The 27,390-nt window shown below is 29.0% G+C and overlaps 1 protein-coding gene, 1 long non-coding RNA gene and 1 pseudogene across 3 annotated transcripts; 2 read left to right on the forward strand and 1 right to left on the reverse strand.

Annotated features, from left to right (window-relative positions):
- The first annotated feature begins 3,416 nt into the window (after positions 1–3,416).
- Positions 3,417–8,583, forward strand: LOC100789522 (uncharacterized). The gene is made up of 5 exons (XR_005887274.1): positions 3,417–4,207; positions 4,300–4,724; positions 7,626–7,741; positions 8,229–8,457; positions 8,542–8,583. It is a non-coding gene; the product is annotated as an uncharacterized lncRNA (long non-coding RNA).
- A 2,043-nt stretch (positions 8,584–10,626) lies between these two features.
- LOC100793736 (alcohol-forming fatty acyl-CoA reductase) lies at positions 10,627–19,110 on the reverse strand. 2 transcript variants are annotated; one of them, XM_003538083.4, is made up of 10 exons: positions 18,952–19,110; positions 18,756–18,859; positions 18,141–18,343; positions 17,824–17,924; positions 16,994–17,186; positions 14,587–14,748; positions 14,036–14,117; positions 13,638–13,916; positions 11,088–11,215; positions 10,627–11,000 (listed from the first exon to the last, which is right to left on the reverse strand). In XM_003538083.4, exons 1-10 carry the CDS (start codon positions 19,028–19,030, stop codon positions 10,847–10,849), a joined length of 1,485 nt encoding a protein of 494 aa, XP_003538131.1. In that variant the 5' UTR covers positions 19,031–19,110; the 3' UTR covers positions 10,627–10,846. The 2 variants fall into 2 exon arrangements, with proteins under 2 accessions (XP_003538131.1, XP_014619618.1); XM_014764132.2 differs by having other exon boundaries at positions 10,862–11,000; positions 11,084–11,215.
- A 79-nt stretch (positions 19,111–19,189) lies between these two features.
- LOC100790053 (uncharacterized) lies at positions 19,190–21,181 on the forward strand (annotated as a pseudogene).
- The last annotated feature ends 6,209 nt before the right edge of the window (positions 21,182–27,390 follow it).

Consider the following 27,390-nt stretch of genomic DNA (forward strand, 5'->3'; position numbering starts at 1 on the left):
TGCACGTACCTTGAACACTCTTTCTTAGTGTGTCCATACTTGTTGTAGAAGTAACAAGTAAATTCTTCATCTTTACCCTTAGTTTTCTTTTTCTTTTTCTTTTTTATTCTAAGATGTTAAGCTTAAATGAACACTTTGAGATATGTCTTTCTATAGTCTCTCTTCCTCTTGCACACAATGAGATATAAGCTCATTAATGGACCATTTCTCCTTGTTATAGTTCACTTTGAATTATCCAAAGTGTGCAAGAAGTGAGATCAAAACTAAATGCACGAGCAGGTCATGACCAAGCTTTAGCTTGTGCTTTCAGTTTCGATGTCAAAAACTACATGCACAAAAAACTTCCTCAAGTATATATATCAAAAGCGATATGAATAGTAGTCATGAAGAGAAGTCATTCACAAAACCAAATAACGATGCCAAAAAACAAAATACACTCAAATTTAAATCAAATATTCAATGTGCCAATATATGAATTTATCGACAATTAATATGTGTTGTTAAAAAAATGGGTTCATATAATCACGACAATCCATGTATAATTAGAATCAAATAACTTTAAATTTCATTAATCTAATAGTAATGATAGCTCTAATACCATTTGTTGGATTTTTAGAAGATCCTTATAAAATACCAATAATCAATTGGAACACATTACGTTAGATTATCAAGAAGAATTTTTAGAAATATTTGGATCTACAGTGATTGATCAAACAAACGCAGCGGAATCTAATTCTGTAGATAACCGATGACTTCATAGTTCTTCTCATTATTTTCTAATGGGGATCAACACTAACATCTACTCATTTAAGTTCATATCATCTGATTTAGTTATCTAACCGATTCACTTAATTTGATCACATAAAATAAAATTCACTAATAATAAATAATTAATATAATTATCTTATAATATTAGTCCACGTTGAAATAGAAAATTTCAAACAATATTATTATATTTATAAATCAGGTTCATACTTCGCAAGGAAAGAGCATTCGTAGATCATCATCATTGTATTCGTAACTTTAACGAACTACATGCATTCCTAAATCATCATCTTCACGTGTGCACCTCGTTCTGTGACTTCAACAAGAACTTCAACCCATTTATCCAATATCGAGAGCAAGTCAAAGGGAAAGACGTAAAAAGGTTTGGATGTTCTTTTGATTTGCAATTATATGGTTAATTTAAAGTCAAAGAAATTAAAGCGATAAGATTTAAGAATTAGAGTACTTCTGATTTGATTCTTATATCTTTTCGAGAGAAGGCCTTATTCTTAGTTTTCTTAGGATTTTGGCTTCTTAGTTCTTTTCTTTCGTGTTTCAATTTGTCACGTTACGATTTTTGAGGTTTAGCACCTGTGTATAAATGAGTTGAAGTATTTTTTTTTTTACTTTGTTAATAACAATATAAAGTAAGATTTGAGGTTTAGCACCTATATATATATATATATATATATATATATATTAACAAGTATCACAGAATTATGACAGTTTTATTAAGTAAGATTTGAAATTTATTTATTTTTTTAATTCTCTTAATTTTTAATCAATAAAAGATAATGGATCAAAAGAATTTTATTTTTTTTTGGATTATCAGAGAGTGCGTTGCAAATATTTTTATTTGTAATAATATTCTCTTTTTATTGATTATGACAAAAAAAAGGCAAGTCTTTCTTTAAAATGGACTCTAAAAGCATGCATCACTTTTTCAAGGGAGACCATTTCAATCATCACAGCAGGCTTCTTAGCAAAAGGTACTTCTATGTGTAGGAAAAAAGTGTTTAAAAATACACATTCCAAGATAAAACGATCTATTTTATATTTAAATTATATTATAAATAGATGGCATATTAAAAGTGTACATGTTGATGAGCTCTTGAAACATAAAAATTCTTTAATAGTGCGAAGACTTTATGTGTATTCAGACGGAGACTAACCTCTATTTGTCAATCACTTTGACAAGTGGAAAAATAAAAATAAAGAAGTGATATTGAAATCGTTTCAACGTGTATACACACGGAGACCGACCTCTATTTATAACACATTAAGGATACCAAATTTTTTATCAAATCAAAATCATTATTGATAGTATCCTTTTTTAAGTTATATTATTTCTTGTTACCTTTTTTTGCTAACCATTTAGCAATTAAAATTGAAATAATAATTGACCAAGTCAAACTTGTATTTAACCGTTTTTCAACCCAAATCCCAAATACAAAATCATATATGTTTGTTTCTCTTCTTTCACCAAATCTTTCATATTATTTATATTTTCAGTGCTAGCAAAAATATAATAATATTTCACCTTTTTGAAATCAATTAATCATTTGATCATATTAAATTTTCTAATTTAATTAATCATCAAATATTAAAATAATTTCTTTAACAAAGATTAGAACACTCGTTTGTGTGTGACCTCGTAGGTTCAATACTAAGCTGGTAATATATTAATCAAATTAATATATTAATCAAGGTAGGTGTCTAGTAACACTCCTTAACATTCAGATAACATGAAGTAATATTTTACTTTCAAGAACCATTACAAGAGTAGTGTAATAATTTTTTCCATCTTTATGGCTTTGGGTTAACTCTAGAGTATGATATTATTGTCAAATCTATTTAAGTTAACTCATAATGACTTACGAAACTCATTTCTTCTTTCATTTAATTTTTCTGGTCATGATATAATTTTATTCATAGAGCTGAAACTCATTACCAAGAATTGATGGATTCCTTCTTGATTAACATTAATTCTATAGATATTTAATCATATCCAATATCTATTCAACAAGTACTCTAAAACATTGGGTGTCTGAAATCAAAATACAACAAATAATCTGTTAATTACAATCTCAAGTTAAAAAAACTATTATACCTCTTCTTGAGAATTTTTTATTAACAATTTATGGTAAATTTTAACCATTAAAAAATTTCAATTGAGTCGTTTCAATGATCACATCAACATGTGACTCATCTATATATGCAAATTAATAAATGAGATCTATTAATATTTATCCAATAAATACTATCACATATATATTAATCTATCCGGATTATTGATATCTTATTTACAATAATTCTATGATCAAGAACAATTTAGATTAAAATTAGAACAAACTTGTTTCTCATTATCATAATCTCTATTATAATAACAAATTTTTAATTTTAATCAAAGATATTATCAAATGAACCATTTAATCGAATAATAAAATATGACAGGAAAAATAAAATAATATTTTATTATTAAAATTAGAATTGATTACGTAATAACGTGGGCATACAAATTTATTTCCAACATTATGTATATATATATATATATATATGAGATTAGATCCGTTTACACCATGAATAAGTCATTACACTAATTCTAAACCGTTTATCCATGTTAATCTAATAATGACCTATTTCAATTAAAAAAAAGTTTACAAATTGTCACGTGACTTGTGGACTTGGGGAGAAGCCAGATTCTTCAGCCCCACCGTGTAAGCCACCATCGAACAATCTCTTATCTTTGTCCCTTCCACCGTCCCTTCTTTTTACACTGTTTCTTCGATCATTATATCCTTATCTTGCAATTATAAGGTGAAAGGGCATTTTATAAGCTTGTTGACAAAAGCCAAGAATGATTAGGAGGAAACAGAAAATAATTACAAACTAGTCATCTAATCGTTGTATACTTGTACACTTCACAAGGGTAGATTTGTACTGTAAAGAATTAATTGCAATTGATCAAACGAAAATAGCTCTCGCCAATTCTAAATTCACGCAATATTAAAATTGATCTTTTGAATAAAGAGAGCAATAATTGATAAGGCACTCGTCGGAGCCTATGCGCAGTTTTTGTCGAAAAGATACTAAGAACCCAACCAGAGATACAAAAGTTGTATCTCCTCGTAAGAGCTGAAAACACTGTTTTGGCAACATAACGCTTTCAAAATGAGGTGCATATATATGCTTTATGAATATTCATGTACATTAATGCATGGCTTGAATCGTCATATTGCTGGTCATTCACACAGTTATTTAGAGTGCTACGAGACCAATGGGGTGAAAATTTTGATTCTTTCATATCGAGGAAGGTTGTGGTCATACCAGGAGATGTTTCTCTCCACAATTTAGGACTGAAAGATGAAGAGCTTAAGATTAAGATGTTAGAAGAGATCAATGTTATTGTGAACTTGGCAGGAACTTCCAAATTTGACGAAAGGTTTCATTATCAAATTAAGACTAATTTTATTTTATTTTTTTGCTTGCCCAATAAATTTGATCAGTTTGATTTTTTTTTTTTTATTTCTTCAGGTTTCCCATCTCAATGGCTGTAAATACAATGTGAGCTCTACATGTATTAAACTTCGCAAAGAATTGTCATAGGAAAAAGCTTTTTGTGCACGTATCAACTGGTTAGGATATAACTTGGCCATAAAGCATAATATCACAAAATTTACTAAAGCTAGCATTTTGGTTACCCGTTGATTACTACTGACAGGAAATTTGTTGGTATTAATTAATGTTAGCATGTGTATGTGGAGAGATTAAGGATGGAAAAGCAATTGTACAAAAGAAACTAACCCTTTGAGATGGGTCAAATCCTGAAAGGAACCACAATATTAGACATATATGAAGAAATGAATTTGTTGAAGAAAATAGACGAACTATCTATGATCAAAGAATGCTACCGTGAACACAATCAAATATACAATGAAAGATTGTGGAACTGATCAAAGGTACATCAAATTCTTATCGTGCTATAGCATTGATATTCATTAATCTAAGACAAATGTTAACTAATATTCTTAAGAAATTAAAAAAATTATTATGATACACAAAATTATGTTATTCATCATTTTTTTTCTATAATTTCTACACTAAATATTTTTTCTATTAATTTTTTCATCAATATCTAAGAACACTTTTTAATAAGATCCTTAATCCAGTAGCATTATTTTTGTGATACCATTGAATTAATGCAAAACCAGAGAAAATTTGTATGATTGGCCAAACACCTACTCATTCACGAAAGCAATGGGAGAGATGCATGTGATGCATCATAAAGATAATGTGCCATTAATCATTATACGTCCCACCATGATAACCAGCACGTATTTTTTCCTGGTTGGATTGAAGGTTTAAGGTATATTGAATTCACCATTAGCAATTGTTTTAAATTTGTATTCATTAATTGTGCGTGAATTTTCTCAGACAAGAAAATAAGTCATTTCAATTTATCAGCTTTACCTAATCTTACAGAATTAATTGCATAATGTTTAAGATTTTTTAGAGTTGTGGTTTTGATTTTGACAAGAATCATAAGTTGATTTTTTTTTTGTGTCGTTACAGAACTCTTGACAGTGTAATATATAGCTATGATCAAGGGAAAATACCATGCTTTCTTGGCCATAAACCGAACAATCAATTTAAGTAACATAAACCGAACAAATATAATTTAAAATAATTTGATATTTCACATCATAGAGTGAAGAAATTGAGAGGGTATTCTTTTCTTTAGCCCCAATAGGGATCCCGAAGTAGTAGAAGGGTGTCACCATATGACTACAATTCAAAAACTGAGCTGCCCCATGAACCCAACTGGTATCATCTCCAAATATCCCCACATAGCTCTTTGAGAAATTAATCTTCAATCCAGATACCATTTCAAAACCCCTAAGCATTGCCTTCAGCACAATTTATGTTGTCCCATGAAACTTCACCCACAAACATTGTATCATCTGCATATTGCAGAATATTTACAAGCTCTTTCTGCTTCCCAACAAAGTAGCTTCTGAACAAATCTTTGTTTGTTGTCACCCTCATCATACCAGTCAAGCCTTCTGCTACAATATTAAAAAGCATAGGGGCTAAAGGATCTCTTTGTCTCAGTCCTCTAGAGGGGGCAAATTCCTTTGTAGGGCTGTCATTTATTAAGACTGATACAGTGGCTGATTACATACAAGCATTGATCCAATTTCTCCATTTAAGGCAAAAACTCATCCTATCCAGCATATACTCCAAAAATGACCATGAAACCGAGTCATAGGCCTTTTCAAAGTCCACTTTGAAAACCAGTGCTGGCTTCTTACACCTTTTAGCTTCCTCTACTACCTCAATGAGAATCAAAGCTCCATGAAGGATGTGTCTATCCTTTACGAAAGCTGATTGCCTTTCATCAATAAGGTCAGCCATCACTTTGCTAAGTCTGTTTGCCAATAATTTGGCTATTACTTTGCACATACAGCCAATGAGGGAAATGGGTCTATAGTCATTAAACGTCTAGGGGTTGTGTGATTTAGGTATTAAGGCCAGAAAGGATGCATTACTGCCCTTAGGGAAGCTTCCATTAACATAAAATTCATCCACAAATCTCCTAAATTCTGGTTTTAAGACCCCCAAAACTCCTTTATGAAATTAAAGTTGAATCCATCCGGCCCAGGACATTTCTCTCCTCCACAACTCCACACAGCTTCCATAAGTTCATGATCTGTAAAAGGGGCAATCATCTCCTCCCTTTGCGTGTGAGTAATCCTGTTGAATTGGACCCCATCCAAGGTAGGTCTGTTTAAGCTTTCCTTAGTGAATCTACTAGCAAAAATTTAACAGCTTCTTCCTTAACCACTTTAGGTTGTTGAACCCAAACATCATCAATGAAGATGCCTTGAATCGCATTATAATGTCTTCTGAAGTTTATGGTTTTATGAAAGAATGTTGTATTACTATCACCTTCTTTAAGTCATTTAATCCTTGCTTTCTGCCTCAGACTGTATTTAAGTACAGTAGTAATAGAAACAAGGATATATGATGAGAATCATCATATTGTATTTAAGTTACCATTTTACCTTTCATTTGATGAATTTGTTACATCATTCTCTAGGTTTTCTTCAATATCCTGATTATCTCCTGTTGCAGTAAAATTTTCAGAAAATAACAAAATTCAAATTGATCAGAAGCCACAAAGAATTAATACATTAATTCAAATTAAATACGAATGCCACAAAGAAACAAGTTTCAGGGCACATTCAAAAAGGGTCATTTCATGCTGAATCTACTATATTTCTCTGCTGCATTTAGGAAAGACAACAGGGGAAAGGAACGATGTCAAGGAAGAGCTATGCTTGCATTTTCTTTGCTGCATTTCTCTGTTGCATTTTCTATCAATATCCCTTATGAACCTGCTGAATATCCAAGTGTCCGGGACCCCCAACCCCTCTGCTATTAGCTCCAATATCTCACATGTCAGCTCCCTCATTGCTTCTGTGTATGCACTCAATGTAGAGCTGCCATGTGCAACAAGAGCAATCACACACTAGTTAGTACTTAGTTTTTACATTACACTACTTTTTGTTTTCAAACCAAAACCATTGCTCAGACAAGTGGCTGGCATGGCAATTATGACACACTTTACTGCTCCTACCATAGCTATAGAGCTAGCTAATTAGCTGTGAAAGTGAAGTGCTGCAGCAGAATGGCTTTAATTTGACCTCAATCTGGATCTGATTCACTCACTGTCTACTACTCTCTGCATATGTTCTTTTACTGCTTTCATCTCCATTTATAACATCTTTTTCAAAAATACGAATGGCTTTTTTATTTAATTTTCTAAACACTAAATTATGCTGCCATAGTATTTTCAGATTCCATTATGAGTGATTTTAGCCATTGTTGATTCTGTGGTCATTGCTGTTTCGAAATTCAAACTGGTCTTGCGGTCATTGCTAGAAAGTCAATTGTGCTAAAGCCTCGAACTCAGGTATTTATATGTTTCATTCAAAAACTAATTTGAAATTGTTGTTGTATGCATTACTGGTATATTTGTAACTTATGCTATGCCTCTCTACATGACCTTTCTTTCATGGGACTGATATCTTGATGCCTCTCTACATGACCTTTTTTTTACTGGACTGATATCTTTGAAGTATTGACTGTGATTTTGGCTCTCAGAACTTGTTAATTGTTAGTGTTGAATGTTTTTGTATTTTTATCTTCTTTTTTTTTTCTCAGCAAAAATAGATATGTATTAGATAGATGAAATAGTACCAGAGGTACTGTGAGTACAAATATATTTTGAACATAGCTGGTACACAAGATGAATTAAGTACCAGCTACAACCCCTGACTTAAGTACATATGTGCTGCACCTCTTGGAAGAGGGCTCAGCCAGTACATTCCCTTTCTAATTACATAAAGGCATCTGCCAGATTAGAGGACCACTGATTGAAATGTGTATTGATCGAATAGATACCGCTCGAATGTTGATTACACAGAAACACAAAGCTCCCATCCACTGGATCCCCCCTTATTTCCTCCATCGGAAACTTGTAAGTAGTATTGGTCGAATAGATACCGCTCGAATGTTGGTTCCAAATCCAAGAATCTGTTCCTTGTTGCTGAACTGATATCAGTCCTGTTTCCTCTATGAATTATGTAGCCATTGAAGCTTCACTATCATAAACAAGTTGTGGATTCTGTAAGTCTTTAAATAAAAGGCTTTTATTTACCTAAGTTATGGCTTTCAATTCATAAATATTTAACTTTGACTTAACATAAACAGGCATCTCACTGAAACATGTATGCGAGCGGGGAATTCTGATATCTATGGATTCCTTGAGCCACAGTCCATTCAGAGGTCTGGGCAATCGCAGTTTGAATCTGAAAGTTACATAAAGAGTTGGATGCAGAGTTCACAACGCGATGTGTATCTTGGAGCCTACCTAAATGGGTAAGTCACAAAATAACAAAATTTAATTAATGTTTACTATTGTACTAACCCATTTTAGGTTTCACTATAGCGGACACTGGCAGATGGTGGTCATCCTGCCCAAGGAACACTTAGTTGTCTGGTTTTGTTCATTGCATAACAGGTCAGACAACTACCTTAAGGGGATTATTAATAGGTTAGTGTTCTTTTCAATACATTTGCATTGTAATACCTCAACGTACAACACCAGTTTTTAATTGTTACTCATATGGAACAGTGCTATCAAGGGTCTTGGTGATGCTCCACAGCCTAAATCAAAGGCTCCTGCTAGGTGGATTTTCGTCAAGGTACATCATTTACATAAAACTTCCACTTATATATATTTCTTTATGTGTCTGTACACTAGTTGTTTAATTAATATCCAAATTTCATTATGTATTTAGTGTAATAGACAAAAAGGAACTATTGAGTGCGGCTACTATGTCATGCGCTGGATGTCCACCATCATTTTAGGAACTTTTAGAAATAATTGGGAAGCGGTAAGTTTATTTCAAAGAAAATAAATTTATTTATAATTTGTATTACATTATTAACTTATTATGATTTATTTCATCATGCAGTATTTTAACGATCCTAGACCATTGGAGCCAGAGAGATTAAAAACATTGCGGATCCAGTGGGCACAGTTTTATCTCCGAATTAGAGATCAGGCCTAGGATTTAGGGACATTTTTTAACATTTTTTACATTTTTTACATTTTCTATGTAACATGAACATTGAATTCATTTGATGATTTTTCTTTATAATAAATCAATTATTTGATGTTTATTATCATTAAAACTGCTTGAAAACAGAATAAAATGTTTATTTGTTGTGAATTGGGCCTCCTGAAATTGCATTTAACAGGTACAATTTTGGGTTTACTGTAAAAACAGAAAGTATATATAAAAAAATACTTCAAAACAACATCGGTTATTAACAAAAACCGATGTTAATATCATAACCAACATCGGTTATAATAGAAAATCGATGTTAACGTTTGTATATTAACATCGGTTATTTGAGTATAACCGATGTCAGCGTCTGTATTTTAACATCGGTTATCTGTGGATAACCGATGTCAACTATTGTACATTAACATCGGTTAATTATAAATAAAAGATGTGAATATTGCGCCGTTAACATCGGTTATGTACAAATAACCGATGTTATACACAAAGAACTACACTAAATAAGTGTATGCATCATCAACGTTGACATCGATTTTCTAGCAAAACTGATGTTAAGTGTATATATTAACATCGGTTTTTTTAGAAAACCGAAGTTAAACTAACATATTAACATCGGTTTTACTGAAAAACCGATGTTAACGTTCATCATGCGTACACTTTTTTTGCTGTTGTTCATTGTGTTTAACATCGGTTATTTAGAGAACCGATGTTGTCATATGTATGTTAACATCGGTTTTCCAAAATCGATGTTAACATTCATATATTCAACATCGTCACTTTCAACATCGATTTTAGAATCGATATAGAATGTTCTAAATAACCGATGTTGAAAGTGTATTTTCTAATAGTGAGTATGAGAGAAAGGCAAGTTCTGCTAAAGCTTGACACAGAGGAATAGAAGTACTTAGCTTGAGATTTTGATCACTCTTAGACATGTCATATGAACTTTTAATGAAATCACACAACTAATCAGATCTATGATTTCCCTCTTCGAAATGACCATAAAAAATGGAAATAAGACAAACACTACCAAACTAATTCTATCTCTTTTCATGATCACAAACGTCATATCTACTTCTTTTTTTTTTATCAGTATCTTCAATTTATGTATGAGATAGCAAACCATCAATTAATTTTTTGTGTGAAACAGAATAATATTGATAAACAAAATCTTATTCCAAATATGATCTAATTTGTAGTTTTTATTTCTAACAGATTTGTAGTCTACATCACATGAATTTCATATTATTACAGCTTTATTTTATAAGCAAATTAAATTATATTAAAGCATAAAAAAAATACCAGTAACACTCAAAAGGTCAATTACAAGCAATACCGGTAGCACACGCACACGCATATATATATATATATATATATATATATATATATATATATATGCAAACATAAGAGCTATATATTATTACATCTTACTTAACAACATACTTCACGAGTCCAGGAATGTGGGCGTTTAACACATAGTCCATCCAATCAATGTTCCTGGGATCAAAGTTAAATCTCCCAAGATCATCTCCTGCTTTGTTTTTTGCCATCCGTAAAATTTCTGCGTTCTTGTCATCAAAGCTGTTTCCACAAAACGATCGAAGATTAACAAAACAATAAATACTATGTTTGAAACAGTAGCTCAGTTTAGGAGTGTTTCGTACTTACGTGCCCTCAAATAGGAGATAAGGTTTATAAAGTCTTGTTATTTTCATCAATGTTTGGAGTTTTCGTTGACTTTCCATGTGAAAATCATCGTAACAATGGCAACATACCTTACTCACCACATTTAATCCCTTCAAAGTAGATCAAGGAAAAGAAAATAATGAATCGAAAAGCAATAAGGAAGGCAAAGAGAGCAAAATAACAAAGAAATTTAATTTATTGTTTTAGCTCATGTAATAATAATAATTGTTGTTGAACATGTCTTAGATGCTGTCAAGATAGTTTTGATTTTTAATTTGAATTAGTTATTCTCCTGGTATTGTAGCAGTTCCTAAAATAGTTGAGTATAATCTTTTTATTCAGTTATTTTAAATATATTTAAATATAAAATTTATTCAATAAAAAATTATGTCAATTGTTCCAAATTAAACTCACGTTTTTTTTTCTTCTCTCTTATGTTTTTTTTTCTTAAATTAGAACCAACAATTGGTATGTAGAGCTATCTTCATGAGAGACGTGTAAAATGGATGTTGAATCTAATTTCTCTTAAATTGTTCTTTCTATCTTTGATGGGGAGAGTTATGACCTTTGGAAAGTGAAAATAAAGTCCTACATGAAATCTTTTGAATTGTGGGATGTTGTGAAAGAGGATTATGAAGTGTTTTCGCTGTCTGAAAACATGGCCCAAATAAAACATCACAAGGAGAAAAAAAGTCAAGAAGGCGAAGGCAAAGACATATCTATTTATTGGTGTTTCTTAGATGATCTTCACCAAGATCATGACTTTTGATTCACCTAAAGAAATTTGGGATTATTTAAAGGAAGAGTATGAAGGGGATGAGCACGTTCATGACATACAAATGTTAAACCTAATGAGAGAATTTGATGTGCAAAAGATGAAGGAATCCAACACAATTAAAGGATACTCAGACAGATTGCTAGGCATCTCTAACAAGGTTAGATAACTAGGTACTACATTTGCATATTCCGGAATTGTTGAAAAAAAATTGGTTACAGTACCTGAGAGATATGAAGCATCAATAATCATTTTGGAGATTACAAAGGATCTGTCCAAGATCTCGTTGACAGAGGTGATACATGTCTTGCAAGCCCAGGATTAGAGAAGATTGATGAGGAAAGAATCAAGAATTGAAGGAGTTTTATCAGCCAGGTATCAGAATGCAACCAAATACAAGAAAAATAAGAACTTTGATGGAATGGGATCAAGTTCAACATCAACCAATGCAAAAGGAAATTGGAAGAAATTTTATCCGTCTTGCTAACACTGTAGAAAGAAAGGACATCCTCCATTCAGATGTTAGAAAAGACCTGATGCTAAGTGCAGTCAGTGTAATCAAATGGGTCATGAAGTTGTTATTTGCAAAAACAGGAATCAATCACATAATGAAGCTGCAAAGGTTGTTGATCCGAAGGAGGAGTACCTCTGCTACATGTTTCTCTAGTATTAAATCAAGTCAAAATTGGCTTATTTACAATGGCTATACTAACCACAGGACAAACAACAAGGATTTATTCCAGGAACCGAGCAATATAAGTACATTGAAGGTTCGAGTTGGAGATGACAAATTTATCACTATGAATGAAAAGGAAACTATAGTAATCTCAACCAACAGAGATACAAATCTCATTTATGATATGTTGTATGTTCCTGAAGTTGATCAGAAATTGTTGAGTGTTGGACAACTAGGTGAGAAATATTATAAAATGTTGTTCAAAAAAAAATTTATTTGATTAAAGATGTAAAATGCAAGGATATTCTCAAAGTATAAATGAGAGAAAAAAGCTTTGCTTTAAATCCATTGGAGGAGGAACAAATTATTTTTTCAATAAAAGAGAATATCACTCAATTGTCTCATAAAAGGCTGAAAGCTAAAGAAAAACAAGTAATTCTAAAATAGCAGTCCCAAAGTAATTCAATTGAACAAAAATTTGAGCTATTGCACAAGAGCATACAAACAAAAAGATACACTTAAAGCTGAAAGATGAAAGAATTGAGCATAATGAGAAGTGTTTAAAGTCCTTGACTAAAAACCTGAAAGCTGAAAATGTCAAGGGTCAACACATGTGAAGGAATTGAAGCAATAATTTTTCAGTAATGTAAATCAATAGATTAAATTTCTGAAGAAGATATCCAAGGAAAGGAGAAGTGCTGTTGAATGGGTCTTAGATGTTGTCAATGTCGTTTTGATTTTTAATTTGAATTAATTGTTGTGTTATTAATGAATAAGTCAGTGTCAAGTTTTAAATTAGTTTTTATTTTGTTTTTGAATCATCATTAGGCAGTAACATACCTAAAATAATGAAACATGATTTTTTTTTATTTAATTATTTTAAATGTATTTAAATATGAAACATATTCAATAAAAAATTATGACAGTTGTTCCAAATTAAACTCACATTATTTTTTGTTATTTTTCCTCCTCTGCTACGTGTTTTCTCAAATTAAAACCAAAAATAATAATAATAGTATTTATAAACTTTATTTCTCTAGCATAAAATTATTTAATTGATGAAGAAACTTGAGGTTCAAACCATTAGAGGTAGCACGTATCGAATCTTCATGTATCTTTCAAATGAACTCATACTAGAGATCCACGTAACTTTGTTGGAGATAGCCACGGGTTTTCCATTTTTGTTGATCAAAGGATTTTTTGTGAAGTATTGATAGGCTACATCCTCAAGATCGGAAATTGTGAATGGATTTCTCAACGAAGAACCAATATGGTAAAGCAATGTCTTGGAAAGGCTCTTTGAATATTGAGCCTCTAATAATGCTATTATCATGGAATTTATCACCATGTCAGCTGGTATCTGCATGCATAATGATCATTTCAATTATTCATTTTTAAAAGTGAATTCATAATCATTTGTATGTAAAAAAAATGAGAGAAAGTAAGGGAAAAATGAAGAATAAATTATGGATAACTTGCCGCGTCGATAATTGTATTCCGACGACCAACCGATCTTCTTAATTTTCCTTTACCGTACAAGACAACAAAAACATCAACCGTTCTGCAATCACGTGATTAAATTATTACAGAATAATTATACTCTTATATTCACTTCCTAAACAATGTTATGTGTGTACACCAAAACTTGCTAGTTTATATTACGAGAGAAAAAGAAGTAAAAGAAAGATACCTATATTTGTTTTTATCCAAATTTCTTCTTGATTTATTATTATTATCACACTTCTCTTTTATATAATTTATGTCCTAATTTTTTTTCTCGTCCCTCTCTTCATATCTCTATGACACACATCTATTATTTTTTCTATTTTTCTATTTTTATATATATTTGTATCTCCCTTTTCTTTCCATCCATACACTCAAAAAGTGGGATATATATGTTGAACATTTATTTTCTTCTTATCTATCATTTTTTATCATATTTGTATTTCTTTTCTTTTCTTTTCTATCTCTCTTTTTTCCAACCCTATACACTCCAAAATGGGTGTTTAAATCATTCTCAAAACACATACCTCACACCTTCAATCCAACCGGGGAATGGTTCAGAGTGAGTGCTGAGTACTGTAGTAGGGCGTGCGATGATCAAAGGTACATCACCTTTCATATTGAACAAAATCATCTCTCCCATCGCTTTTGTAAATACATAGGCATTTGGCCATCCGTGTAAATTTGCCCTGAAATTGATTTTTGGAAAACATATCAGCTCATAATTAGTTTACGTTTGGATAAATTTCTTAATAAGTATTTATAAGAGATCAAGAAAATAAAAAAAGTAAAATAAATTAAGTTTCCTCCATAAACTAAAAAGAAAGGAATATTCAAACCTCTTAAACTTTACCCTTTTGAAAATATATATCATAAATTTTAATTTTAATTAATTCTTAAACTTTACTCTTTTTATAAATAGATATTATGAACTTTAATTTTATTCTTACTAGTTCATTGATAAACTTTCTTTCTAAATAAACTTTACCAATTGATCCTTTTGCAAAATGGGTAAATTATAAGGATCAATTGGATTGAAATTAATTTTCAAGGTGTCACTTTATAAAGAAGATAAAGTTTAAGGATCAATAATAATAAAATTAAAATTTATGGTTTCTATTTATAAAAAGGGTTTAAAAATTAATTAAGACATAATTAAAATTTATGATGTCTATTTACAAAAAGGATCAAGTTAATAGTGTGCTTTAATTAATACTTCTTTCCCTAAATATTATTTATCCGTTAACTTTTATCTACAATTCATTTATTCGTATATTAAAATATAATAAAAATGAATTTAGAATATAAAAAAGGAACAACATTAAAAAAAGTTTTTATTTATTTTTTTATTCTGAATTTTATTATGTTTTAATGTTTTGAAAAGTAATTTTAATAAACTAACGAGACTAAAATAAATAAATAAATGGTTGAAATATTTTCTATGTTAATTAATAATTTAACCTCAATTCAATACAATATTTATAAATTAAAAGGGGTAATTTTAAGATTAATTAAGACAAAAATGAAATTTATATGTCTATGTTTAAAAAGAGATAAATTTTAAAAATTAATTGATACAAAATTAAAGTTTAAGGTAGTTATTTACAAAGGAGATAAAGTTAAAAAAATCATTTAAATGATACTAATGTTTAGAGTGTCTATTTGCAAAAGTGATACGCTTTAGAGAGTTGGATACTCGTTTTCAAACATTAAAATTACTTTGCGCATGGATTTCAACTTTTATAAATTGTTTTTTTAATTTCTCAAAAATAAAAAATAAAAACTGATTTTAACATATATACTTTCTCCATCTCAAAATAATTGTTGTCTTATGTTGTTATCTGTCATTAATTTTATAAGAAATATAAGTCAAAAAAAGTTATGGGTTAATTAACTTTTTTAATTCCTAAACTTTTTTCAAATTTGTTTAGTCCCCAAATTTTAGTTTAACTGATTAAGATTCTTCAACTTTTTTATTAAGGTTGTTAGTTCTTAAATTTTTATTTGACTAGTCAAAATCTTTAAACTTTTATAAATTTATGTTTTTGGTACTTAAACAAAAGTTTAAATCTATTATTTTTATTTATTTATTGAGATTTCAAGAACTAAAATCTAAATTTTTTAAAAGTTTAAAAACTAAAAATCTTAATAGAAAAAGTTAAGAATCTTGATGAATAAAAAAAAATTAGGGACTAAAAACTGAATTTTAAAAATATTTAGGGACTAAAAATTTAGTTAATCCAAAAATAATTAATTAATGTTACATTAAAAATCTAAAATGACAATAATTTTTTCTCTTACATGACAATTATAATGGGATAGAGATATTCCCTATGGTCTCAAATACTCTCTCAATTCTTACTTATAAAATTCAAATTTAAGACAATATTTGTTCCTTTTTATGTGACTCTAATCTAAAGTGTTTCTTGTATTAATTATTTTTAGACTAAAAGTACTTATACTTTAAAGAAGAGAGAGAATGTATTGACAAATTATTATAAGAAAGATGTATTAATTACAATGATAATTTGGAAAAAAGTTATAAAGTTAAGATGAATTATTATTATTAATTAAATTAATTATTTTTTTTAATTTTAATGAATTAAGTAATTTGATCTTATAAATAGTAACATATGAAGTATAAAGAAAAAAAAAACATGACAGACTAATTAAGAAAGTTAGTTAATCCCATTTAATTGTGTTAATTTTAATTAAAAATATTTTTTTTAATTTTTCTTTCATTGAAACTTGATATTAAGAATAAGAAAAAATCATTAAAATTAAAATTAAAATAATTGAATTTTATTATATTTAAAAAAATAGTATTTTTTTTCTTAAATTTGAGATAAGAGGAAGCAGTGCTTAAAGAGAAAGTGGGACTGAGATGGAAATAACTATTTTGGAAGAAAAAGAATAACAGATTCCACGAAACACCTTATAATTCCAAGGTTTTTCATGACCGATGTGGCTGTTTGTTCACCAGCATTTTGTGCCCGGAGCTCCTCCATTTTTTCCTCAATTAGCAGTTTTTCAACGTTGATGTCTAATGTTGAGGACCTATTTGGGGTCTGACCCATGTGAAAAGGCTCCTCAGGTACTAGTCCTTTGGCCTCACCGCATACGTAAGCTGAAACAGAAATGTCAAGGTAATGATCAATAATGCATGGATATAAAGGAACTTTTTATAGAAGCAAATTTATGTAAAACAAATACTACTTTTATATCCAAATTTAAGAAATGTAATATAACCAACATAACAGAACAAAACACGATAGAATCTTCTTTTTGCTAAGAATCACCTTAGTTTGAATATTAACGAATTAATTTCAAGTTTTCTTAAAAGAAATTTTACTCATCAGTTACGGATTTGCTATAAAGATCAGAAAGTAAAGAAACTTGAAAAAAAAAACTAGCATGAACAATTTATTCTTATATACAGGCAGTCACACGGACCTATATTTTAATAAAGTTACATATATTTATCTTAAAAATTTATATTTTAAATTTTTTTAACTTTATATGTCTGAACCTCCTAACTTATTTTTATGTGAGAATATATAAATAAATGCATTCACTTTTTTTAATAAAATTATATATATTTATTTTACAATTTTATACTTATACCTTTTATTTTTTATGTGTTTGAATCTATTGTTTTTTTTCTCTTTTATATTATTAGATTTATTTTTTTAAAATAGATTGTGTCCATTAGTTCTAAGTCAAGATCCGGCACTCATACAAGCTCATCGAAGCTTTTTACATACCAGTAGATAAGTGGAGAAGAATTTGCATTTTACTACAGTTCTTAGCGAAGTTCAGAGCATGAAGAGCTCCCATCGTGTTTATGCTCATTGCAATATCAAATCTGTAAAAAAGAAAGAAAAAAAAAGCACAAATTAATAATATATTTATAGAAAATAATTTTCATTTTTTGCCATAGGACTATATATTAAATATTGATATATACTAAATCATATTCATATTTATCGTTATGTATTTTTTAATTAATTCTCTGGGTGCAAAACAAGCAGCGTGAATAATTGAGCACATGTGACATGACTAATCTTATATACTATATAACCTCTCGTCAAACTTGGTAGCAGCAGCAGCGTGAACTATGATATCTATATCTTCCCACATCTTTTCCCTTAGGTTTAGGTCTTTAAGTCCCAAGTTCTCAAGAGAAACATCGCCAGCAACAGCCAACACTTTCTCGGATATGAAGGAGCCAAAATCTGCACCCCACATTTCTCGTACCACCTTGAACAAGTCCTTCGCCAAAACCTAATATATATTTAACGTGTGGAGATAATTAAGAAGAAATTATTATTACGGTCTGTATGACTATCTAATAATATTGCTCCCGTCCCAAAATAATTATTGTCTTAGCTGTTTTACACATATAAAAAAATAATAAATAATTAAAAAGAATAATAATTTTATAAAATTAATGTTACATTATCATTAATTCATTTTAGATGTTATAATTTATCATTAATATATAAGAAATATAAATAAAAATGTAATTAATGTTACACTAAAAAATTAAAATAATTATTATTTTAAAATAATTTTTTTACACGATAGTTATAATGGAATGGGAAAAAGTATAACTTTTTTCTTATCACCAAGACTCAATGTAATTTCAAGGTACTACACTACTACTACTATTAAATAGTTAAAGAGAATTTCATACCTCATCGTGCAAGCGTTGGGTAGCTATATGAGGATTTTCTGCTCTTAGAAGAAGGTATAACTTCTTTATGTTTGGTTGAACCCTTAATATCTTCTCCACGAAAACTGCATTATATAACAACAGCAGCCAGAACAACATTAATTAATCCTCTCTTATAAAAAAATATAACTAGTGTGAGAGATAGAAGAAGACATACGTTTTGCTAAGAATCCCGTTGCACCGGTAACTAAAATGGTTTTTCCCTTTAGAAAGTCGTGAACACTTGCTAACTCCATATGTAGAGTTCTACAGCTAGTTAATGATGACTTTGCCAATTGGCACCAAAACCATATCCATATATAGAGAAAGAATAATGTTAAATGTCCACCTCATTAATTTTAGGGTGGATTAGAGTGATGAAAGAGAGAGCAAGAGGGGGAAAAATAAAACATATAATAATAGATATAATATGCTATATAAATGAAAAAAAAAGAAAAAAAAAAGTAAATATAAGTTATAAGATGATAAAATATATATTTATACTTAAACAGGAAAAAAAGTAGAATAATCATTGGTACTTTGCTAAACAACTAAATTATAATTATAATGAAAATAAAAATAAAATAAAAACAAGAGTTCACTATTAAAAAACTCCTTTTTATGATGTAATCTCAACGACGGTTATTGAAAAATCGTCGTCCTTTGTATAGATGTTGCAATTTTGTAAATATCAGTATATTACTAACATTTCAAAAATGATTTTTGCAAAATCGTCTTTGAATTTTGACAATTTTAAAAATTAAATGTGAGTCATTCCTCTCTTTTCGCATGCTCTCTCCTCTTTCCAATACCCTTTCTCCTCTCCCCCAATACCCTATCTCCTCTCATTCATCTATGTGTTTAGCATGCTATGGTTGAGCAAACTATCTCTCTCCATTCCCCAATAAATCAAAATCAAATAAAAATCTCTCTCTCCACTCGTGCACTCTAATAGAGGGATAGAGCATGTGTGTTTGAAAGAAGATAAGGATGACACAGCAAGTGGTGGTGACCAACTGTGATGGATGCATTACTGTTGGGAAGGGCTGGAGAGGCATCGGCAACGAAGAAGAGCAGAACCCGACAGTGATTGAACAGGTGGATCTAGTGGTTCGACGTCCATGCTTGCCCATTGTGGTCTGCTGCAACACACGCGACAACCTCAACTCTCTCTGCTCCTCTCTCTCCAGTCTTCCCTTCCTTTCGTCTTCTGCTCTGGTCTCTCTCAAACTTATTTTCTTCCTCGTAACTTCCTCGCGCTATAGTATTTTCCTAATTCGCTCTTGTTTCCTCCATTTCCATTTTTCGTGTGTCAGTACAATGACCTTGGCAAAGACAAACGCACTTTTATCTTAGAGAAATTTTGACAGGTGACATCATGGTGGTACCAAATGACTCATGGTGGAGCACCGAATGAGGATGAGTTATCTCATATGATAATTGTAATAGACGTTTTCCTTCCTCTCTTTGCTTCTAGAGAATTTCCTTTGATCGCTCATCTTCTCATTAATTATTAGCTACCGACAAAGAAGGTCTTCCTCTTTTCTCTTTTCCTTTTTAAATTTTAATTTTAATTTTCTATAGTTGATGTAAACCATGAGAATGTTATGTTTACCACTTGAAGAATGTTGGTTTAGTGGTTCATGTGTTGTGAAATTAGTTTCCTTATTGTCTCTTCCTATCTTTTTTTTGTGTTTCCAATAAGAGACATATGGAAGGCGTTTGGCAACTTGTTTAACAACTGGTCCTTTTCTTATTGCCTACTTCTAGTTTTTTTAAGTGAGACAAAACTTAAATACAATTTCTTAGGTGTTGTTTTCCAATCATAATTGGAGTTTTGCCTTAGTAATTTGCACAATCCTTTAATGCAAACATTCATAACATAGACTACCAAGGTGAAATTCCAATTCTTATTGGAGAACACCATGAGCATTACCTTAGGAATTGCATCGAAGTTTTGTCCAAGTAAGTGTTAGTTTGTATTTTTGCATTGTTGCTAAGAATTCTCGCAACTGTGCAAATGGAATTGTCATTAATATGGTTGTTGGCGGGAAAGTGGTAACTCTAAAAAGCATAGAAGAAAGCAGTAATATTGTCATGCAAGAAATGCCTATGCAAGTAAGTTTGCTTGCTAAGTGCTAACTCTTGTTAGTCGAATTTGACTATGTCTAGATCACATGGCATTCATCTCACTTTGATGGTTGAAGTTTATTCATATATTTAAGTTTGAGCAAGAAAGTTTTTCTTATATATTATTAGATGAAGCACTCTTTTTATTTTTTGTTTCTTTTTATTGACATTGGTCCTCCTACTTTTAAGTTACAATTGTATAAATGTCTTTTGTGATTCTTTAATTGGTCTTATAAATAGATATGTTAAACACATTGCAGATTCTTGAAATTTTATGAAGACAATATTATTGGTTGCGTTTGTGAATGGCTGAAGACTTGAACTCTCTCATTCCTTTGAATATTCTGAGTAGTCATTGCTGCAAAGAAAATATATTGTTAAATTTTTCTTATTTCTATTTTGGACGTCTAGATTTTTATGCTAGATTACATCTTTTATTGGTTGTTTCAAACTAGAATACAAAAATTTGGTAGAGAAGACAAACTTCTTGGTCTTATCTTTCTTTGGAAATGTAAGAGTCATATATTGTTCAGCATTGTAAAAGGATATTTGAAAGGAGGAAGCAATTAAGGTCCAAGTTTCCCTCTCTATCTCTAAGAAAAGATTAACATGAACAACTTTTGTAATTATGTTTTTAAGTAGAAATTTAAAAGTGAATTGGAATACCAAACATATGATGAAATTTAAAAAGAAACTTCTCATGTATCAACTAAGCATTTATAATGCTCGACATGCAGTATTTGTGGTATAGGCATGGTTGTCAAACTCTAGAGTCAAATCGTAGACTCTTACGAGTTTAAGAGTTTACTTCAGTCCCACGAATTGACTCGGAAGTAAACTCGTTTTTTAGCAAACTCGGAGCAGACTTGTGGACTCGTGTAAACTCGTAAGAGTTTACTTCAGTCCCACGAATTGACTCGGAAGTAAACTCGTTTTTTAGCAAACTCGGAGCAGACTTGTGGACTCGTGTAAACTCGTAAGAGTCTACGAGTTGACTCTAGAGTTTGACAACCATGCATAAGTGTTCAAAATTAAAGCATTTAAATAATTAAAAAAAACACAAATGTCTTCAAAGAAGCTTGTCCAATCCTCTAATAGGATCATCTCCATGAATATCATCACTTTCTTCATCATCTCCATCTCCATTATCATCATCAAGATCTTCCTCAGATTGTGCATCATCATTAGGTTCCACAAAAATTAAATTATCTAGATCAAAAGCTTAAAATAGATATGAAATATGTTATATTAGAAATAGTTAAAACTTAAAATAATACACAAGCAAATTTTAAATCTGAGAAAGTTCAGAAATTATACATTTTCTTGGTGTTATTAAAGTTTCATTTTATCTTCTCTTTTGCATTTTCCATCTCCTCACATATGAAAAGTATAATTCTATTGAATTTCAGTAACAAGATTGATCCAACTCCAACATTGTAGGGTCAGTTGTTGTGTTTTGTAATAGACTAATATGAAGTATGAACTATGAACTATGAATTTATTGTCATATGTTTGCAAATTGGTGCATTTTGAATATATTTACTTATTATCCATATATTTTTTTTACGAAGTAGACTCTTACGAGTCTACGAGTCGACTCTACGAGTTGACTCGTAGAAGCTCTCACGAGTCTGCGTAGACTCTCGATATTGATAACCTTGGGTATAGGTGTTTTTTAGTCTGGGCTCTTGGAGAGTTGGAGTCTTAGGTCCTCTTGATCCTATGTAAACTAAAATAAGGATCAAAATTTCAAAACATTTTTTTTGCTAATTTTTTATTGTCGAATTGAACGTCAAAACATGGAGAAACAAATATGAGGATTTGTTTTTTATTGCAATATTTTATTATTTTTTATACATGATATTTCATTATATTTTTGTTCGTGATATTTTATTGTTTTTTATACAAGTTTTTTTGCCAAACTTTTTTACTTAAACAAAATTTTCAAATAATAAAATCAAATTTTACCACTCGAATCTACCTATGTTTTCATAATTGGAGTACACAAAAATCACAAGTTGAGTCTCAATCAATATTCAATACCTGCATAAGTTGTTGGGCAACTTTTTCATTTCTTTTCCCTTTAGCTAAATGGCACATATACTTGTTTGTGATCGTAAGCCTTCCCCCCTCCCCCCAACGTGTTTTTCATTTCACTTATAGGAGAAAGAGGAATAACATTTTTAATTTTTTTTAAAAAAATATTTTAAGACGGTTTTTAAAATTTTCTAAGACGATTTTCTGAAAAATCATTTTAGAAAGTCTACTTTCTAAAATAGTTTTTGAAAAAATCATCTTAGAATAATTAATTTTTAATTTTTTAAAATAAAAAATAATTCTAAGAGGGTTCTTCTAAAAACCGTCTTAGAAAGTTTTTAAGATAGTTTTTGGAAGAACCGTCTTAGAATTCTGAATTTTTTTTTAAAAAAAAATGTTTTAAGACAGTTCTAAAAGAAAATCATCTTAAAAATTATATCATTTTAAAACGGTTTTTTAAGATCATCGTGAAAATTTTTATTTTTCATAATGTTAACTACAAAGATGATTCAAGACCGTCTTCAAATTCTCCAAAATGATCATCAAAGATGGTTTTTTAGTAGTGAGAAATAGTGCACAATGTAGGGGAAGAGTTGTTTTTGTCATCCAACAAACTATATTTTTTCTTTGAATGTTTTGAGATTTTCACTTTTATTTTTTTAATAAAATCGGTCTTAATCTCTCATGTTTTTGTCTTTACCTCAAATGTGTTGTTAAATGATGATGGGATCATTATAGATACGCGTGTTAATTTTTTTATTTATTGTGGTGGTTTAGTTTTGGCAGCTAAGAAGCCGCGAGAAAATGATAGGGACTCATTTAAAAAGGTATTGAACGATATTTGGCTAAAAGTAGCTGGAAAATTCTTCTCATTACAGTTTTCATTATTCTAAGCAACATTTCATCATTTTTGTTAAACAACACGGATTCAACATCGTTAATCAACTTTAAACTAAAAGATTAAACGCGATATCCCAAAATGAAACTAAAAGAGTTTCATCATTTACGTTCCCACTTCCAAACCCCCCAAAGCCTATCCCTTATCACAAACAAACACACCCCTTTAACCCATTCAGCTCGAATCAACATCTACTTCGAGTCCCATCGCATGAATTTTATTACTTTGTTAAAGTTTTAATTTTTTGTTAATAGATTCTTTGATTTGTGTTAGATTTGTGAGAACAGTAAATTTGCAGTGAAGTAATTTTGAATAGCCAATATCAAGTGCTCTTATTAAGCAGTTTTTGGAGATTTTTAACTCCCAAAAATTGTTTAATAACTATTAAATATTTTAATCAAGTAATTTTTTATAATTTTTAACCGTCAAAAACTTAATTATCGTATCATCATTTAACGGTTACACTTAACACTATGAATAAAAATATTAACGAACAAAAACATTAGAAACTTAGATTAATTAAAATTTTATTCACAGATTAAGAATAAAAACCTCAAAAAATTCAGTTACTAAAAATATAATTAACTCATATATATATATATATATATATATATATATATATATATATATATATATATATATATATAAGATCAAATTACACTAGAATTACATCAACAAATCCAGACCGTTAATATAAAATGATCCTGCGCTTTTATTATATCATAATATATAATAACTTTAATATATTTTATGCCATTGATCAATTATGTCTGATCATTCAATTAAATTATTGAATTATTTAATTGATTTTACGATTTATTTATGAGCACTGATATATTGTACGATTTATTTAATGTTCTACTTTAATTGTTCATAAAATTATTAACAAATTGTTTTTTCTTACAATTTTTCCCCAATAATATATATATATATATATATATAATAAAATTAATTTTAAAATATTTTATTGTACTCAATTAATTAACTATTATTATTAAATAATTTGAATTATTATTTTTTTATTTATCATGTTTCTTAACTATTATTTACATAAAATGTTAACAAACTATTTCTTTTTGCATAAAATTTTTCTTATCTATTATTTATTGTACTCTAGTTATGTTTAATATTTTTTATTTATTTATGTATATGATAATTATTATTAAATTTATTTATTTTATATTGATTGTTCCCATTGATTTCGAGTCTTATATCTATTACTAGTTTGGTTGAAATGAAATAAAATAAAATAAAAATATTTGAATTAAATTATTCGGTAGGCAAGAAAAGAAAAAATTAATATTAAATAAAAATATATTTTATTATTATTATTATTATAAGAGGGCCATAATGGATTATTATGGCAACAACGGGGCATGTGTAATAAAAAAAACAAGAGGTCATCAATTGTCCTTTCTTTTTTGTGTGTCTTTTCTCCTCTTTTATCTTCATTTCAACACTGAAATACTATGTTGCGGGATCTACTTATTGATTTCAAAACTTTTCTTGTATTTTATCCCAATCAAACAAACATTTTTTTTTATGTTTACATTTTTTTTATTTCTCACACTTTCAGTTCAACCAAAGGAACTGTTAAAGCAGCATCCTTCTATTAACCGGAGTAAAGGGTACTCTGACACTTATCTATATTTAACAGATATATTGAGAAAGGATAATTAATACTAGAGAAATGGAACCAGAGTTTGGTCATAATCTCATAGATATAGTAGGTCCACTAAAATATGTGGACAGATAACGGCAGGTAGAGCAAATTTATGGGAAATATCAGTTGAAGTTTTTTTTTTTAATGTCATTTTCGTCCTTTCATTTTTTTAATATGTCTTTTTAATTTTTTTATTTTTAATTGAGGCATTTTATTTTTTATTTAAAAAACTTCATAATTTTAGTCTATTTTTCAATTGAGATATTTTATTCTCTATTTTTTAAAAAAATTGTAATTTTAATTTTTGTGACTGATTTCAAACATTGATTTATATATTTTATCTACATTGAATAACACATGTTTGTTTACTATTTATCTGACGATTTTTTTAAAAAAATATTTAATTATTAACAAGTTTATTTTATGAATAAAATACACCGTAAACAAGTTTGACATTGATCAAGGAAATTAAAATTATAGATTTTTTTAAAAGTGAGAAATAAAATGTTTAAATTAAAATCATGAATTTTTTAAAATTGGATGACAATATGTCTCAATTAAAAAATAAAATAATTAAAATCACGAATTAAAAAAATAGGAAGATGAAAATTAAATTTTAGTAAAAAAAATTACCCTCTTAGGATAATTTACAGAGTATACAAGTCAAAGATTGTATTAATTAATATTTTCTCTTGTTTCTTTTTAATTGTCATATTTTTATTTATTTTTCATTGTAAAGTTCAATATCATAATAAGACCCAAGTTTTATTTATACTTTTTTTTTATCAATTACTAAACTTTTACTTTTTTTAAAAAAAAATTTCTAATTAATTTACACATATATTTATAATTATTGTGAAGTGGAAAGTAAAATGAGTAAAATAGAAAACAAAACTCTAAAACTACTTTATTAGGAGGAAAAGTTTATTATTCCATTCATTCTTATTTATAAGACCTAAGTTTGAAATAATGTTTATTCCTTTTTATAAGATTTAATTTATAATGATTATTGTATTTATTATTTTTAGACTAAAAATATCCTAATTAAAAGAAGAAAGAGAATGTATTGACAAATAATTAGAAAAAAAATATTAATGACAATAATAATTGAAAAAAATTATAAATTCAAGACAAATTTATTATTATCAATTAATTTAATTATTTTTCTTAATCTTCATGAATTAGGTAATTGGGTTTTATAAATAAGAATGAGTAACTAAATGTGGTAAGAGTAATTAATGCTTGACTTCTATATAAAAAAATGAGAGATCTATTTACTTTAAGAGAAACTCTTTTTATTTTTATTGTTCATTTTCTTAAGATGTGTAATGGTTAAAGAACTAAAAGAAATAACTATTTATTGTAAAAGCAATAGGAGAACACAAAAAAGTTATAGAAAATGTAATTTTACACATCTCAACAAAAAAAATATTTTAATTCTTTAATTAATGTTCTAAAAACACTAAATAGTGTTTTTATAAATAAAAAATGCAAATATTAACTAGGATCCTTAGAACTGGTTAAGAAAGTAAAAAAGGAAAATAGTTTTATTGAGATGCCTAGAAATGCATTTATTTATAATTTTTAAATATGTTATTATAGGATTTTAAATAATAAAAAAATCTTTTAAAATAAATTAGAAAGAGAAGGAGTAACAAGAATTTGGTACGCCATCACATTTAACAACCTAAGCAACTTAGCCGACAGCAACATGACTAATCCCCATCCCAAAAATCATTCATGAGTGAAAACCCTACCTGGCCACCTATGACACAAGGTAATGCACCCCAAAACCAAACCGTTAACTTCCAATTTAATGCATGAAGGTTTCTAAGTCAAAAGACACAAAACATAGTGTAATAAATTGTGTGTTGCCCTATCCCGGTTTT

This window comes from Glycine max, chromosome 11 (assembly GCF_000004515.6).
Source record: "Glycine max cultivar Williams 82 chromosome 11, Glycine_max_v4.0, whole genome shotgun sequence".
NCBI lineage: Eukaryota > Viridiplantae > Streptophyta > Magnoliopsida > Fabales > Fabaceae > Glycine > Glycine max.

What these genes read in the sequence shown, in the direction of transcription:
- LOC100793736 (XM_003538083.4), bottom strand. Translation starts at nt 19,030, where the DNA reads ATGGAGTTAGCAAGTGTTCACGACTTTCTAAAGGGAAAAACCATTTTA. An exon ending in CCCAACGCTTGCACGATGAG is followed by an intron (nt 18,344 to 18,755) that starts GTATGAAATTCT and finishes AATATATATTAG; the next exon opens with GTTTTGGCGAAGGACTTGTT. An exon ending in TATCTCCTATTTGAGGGCAC is followed by an intron (nt 11,001 to 11,087) that starts GTAAGTACGAAA and finishes TTGTGGAAACAG; the next exon opens with CTTTGATGACAAGAACGCAG.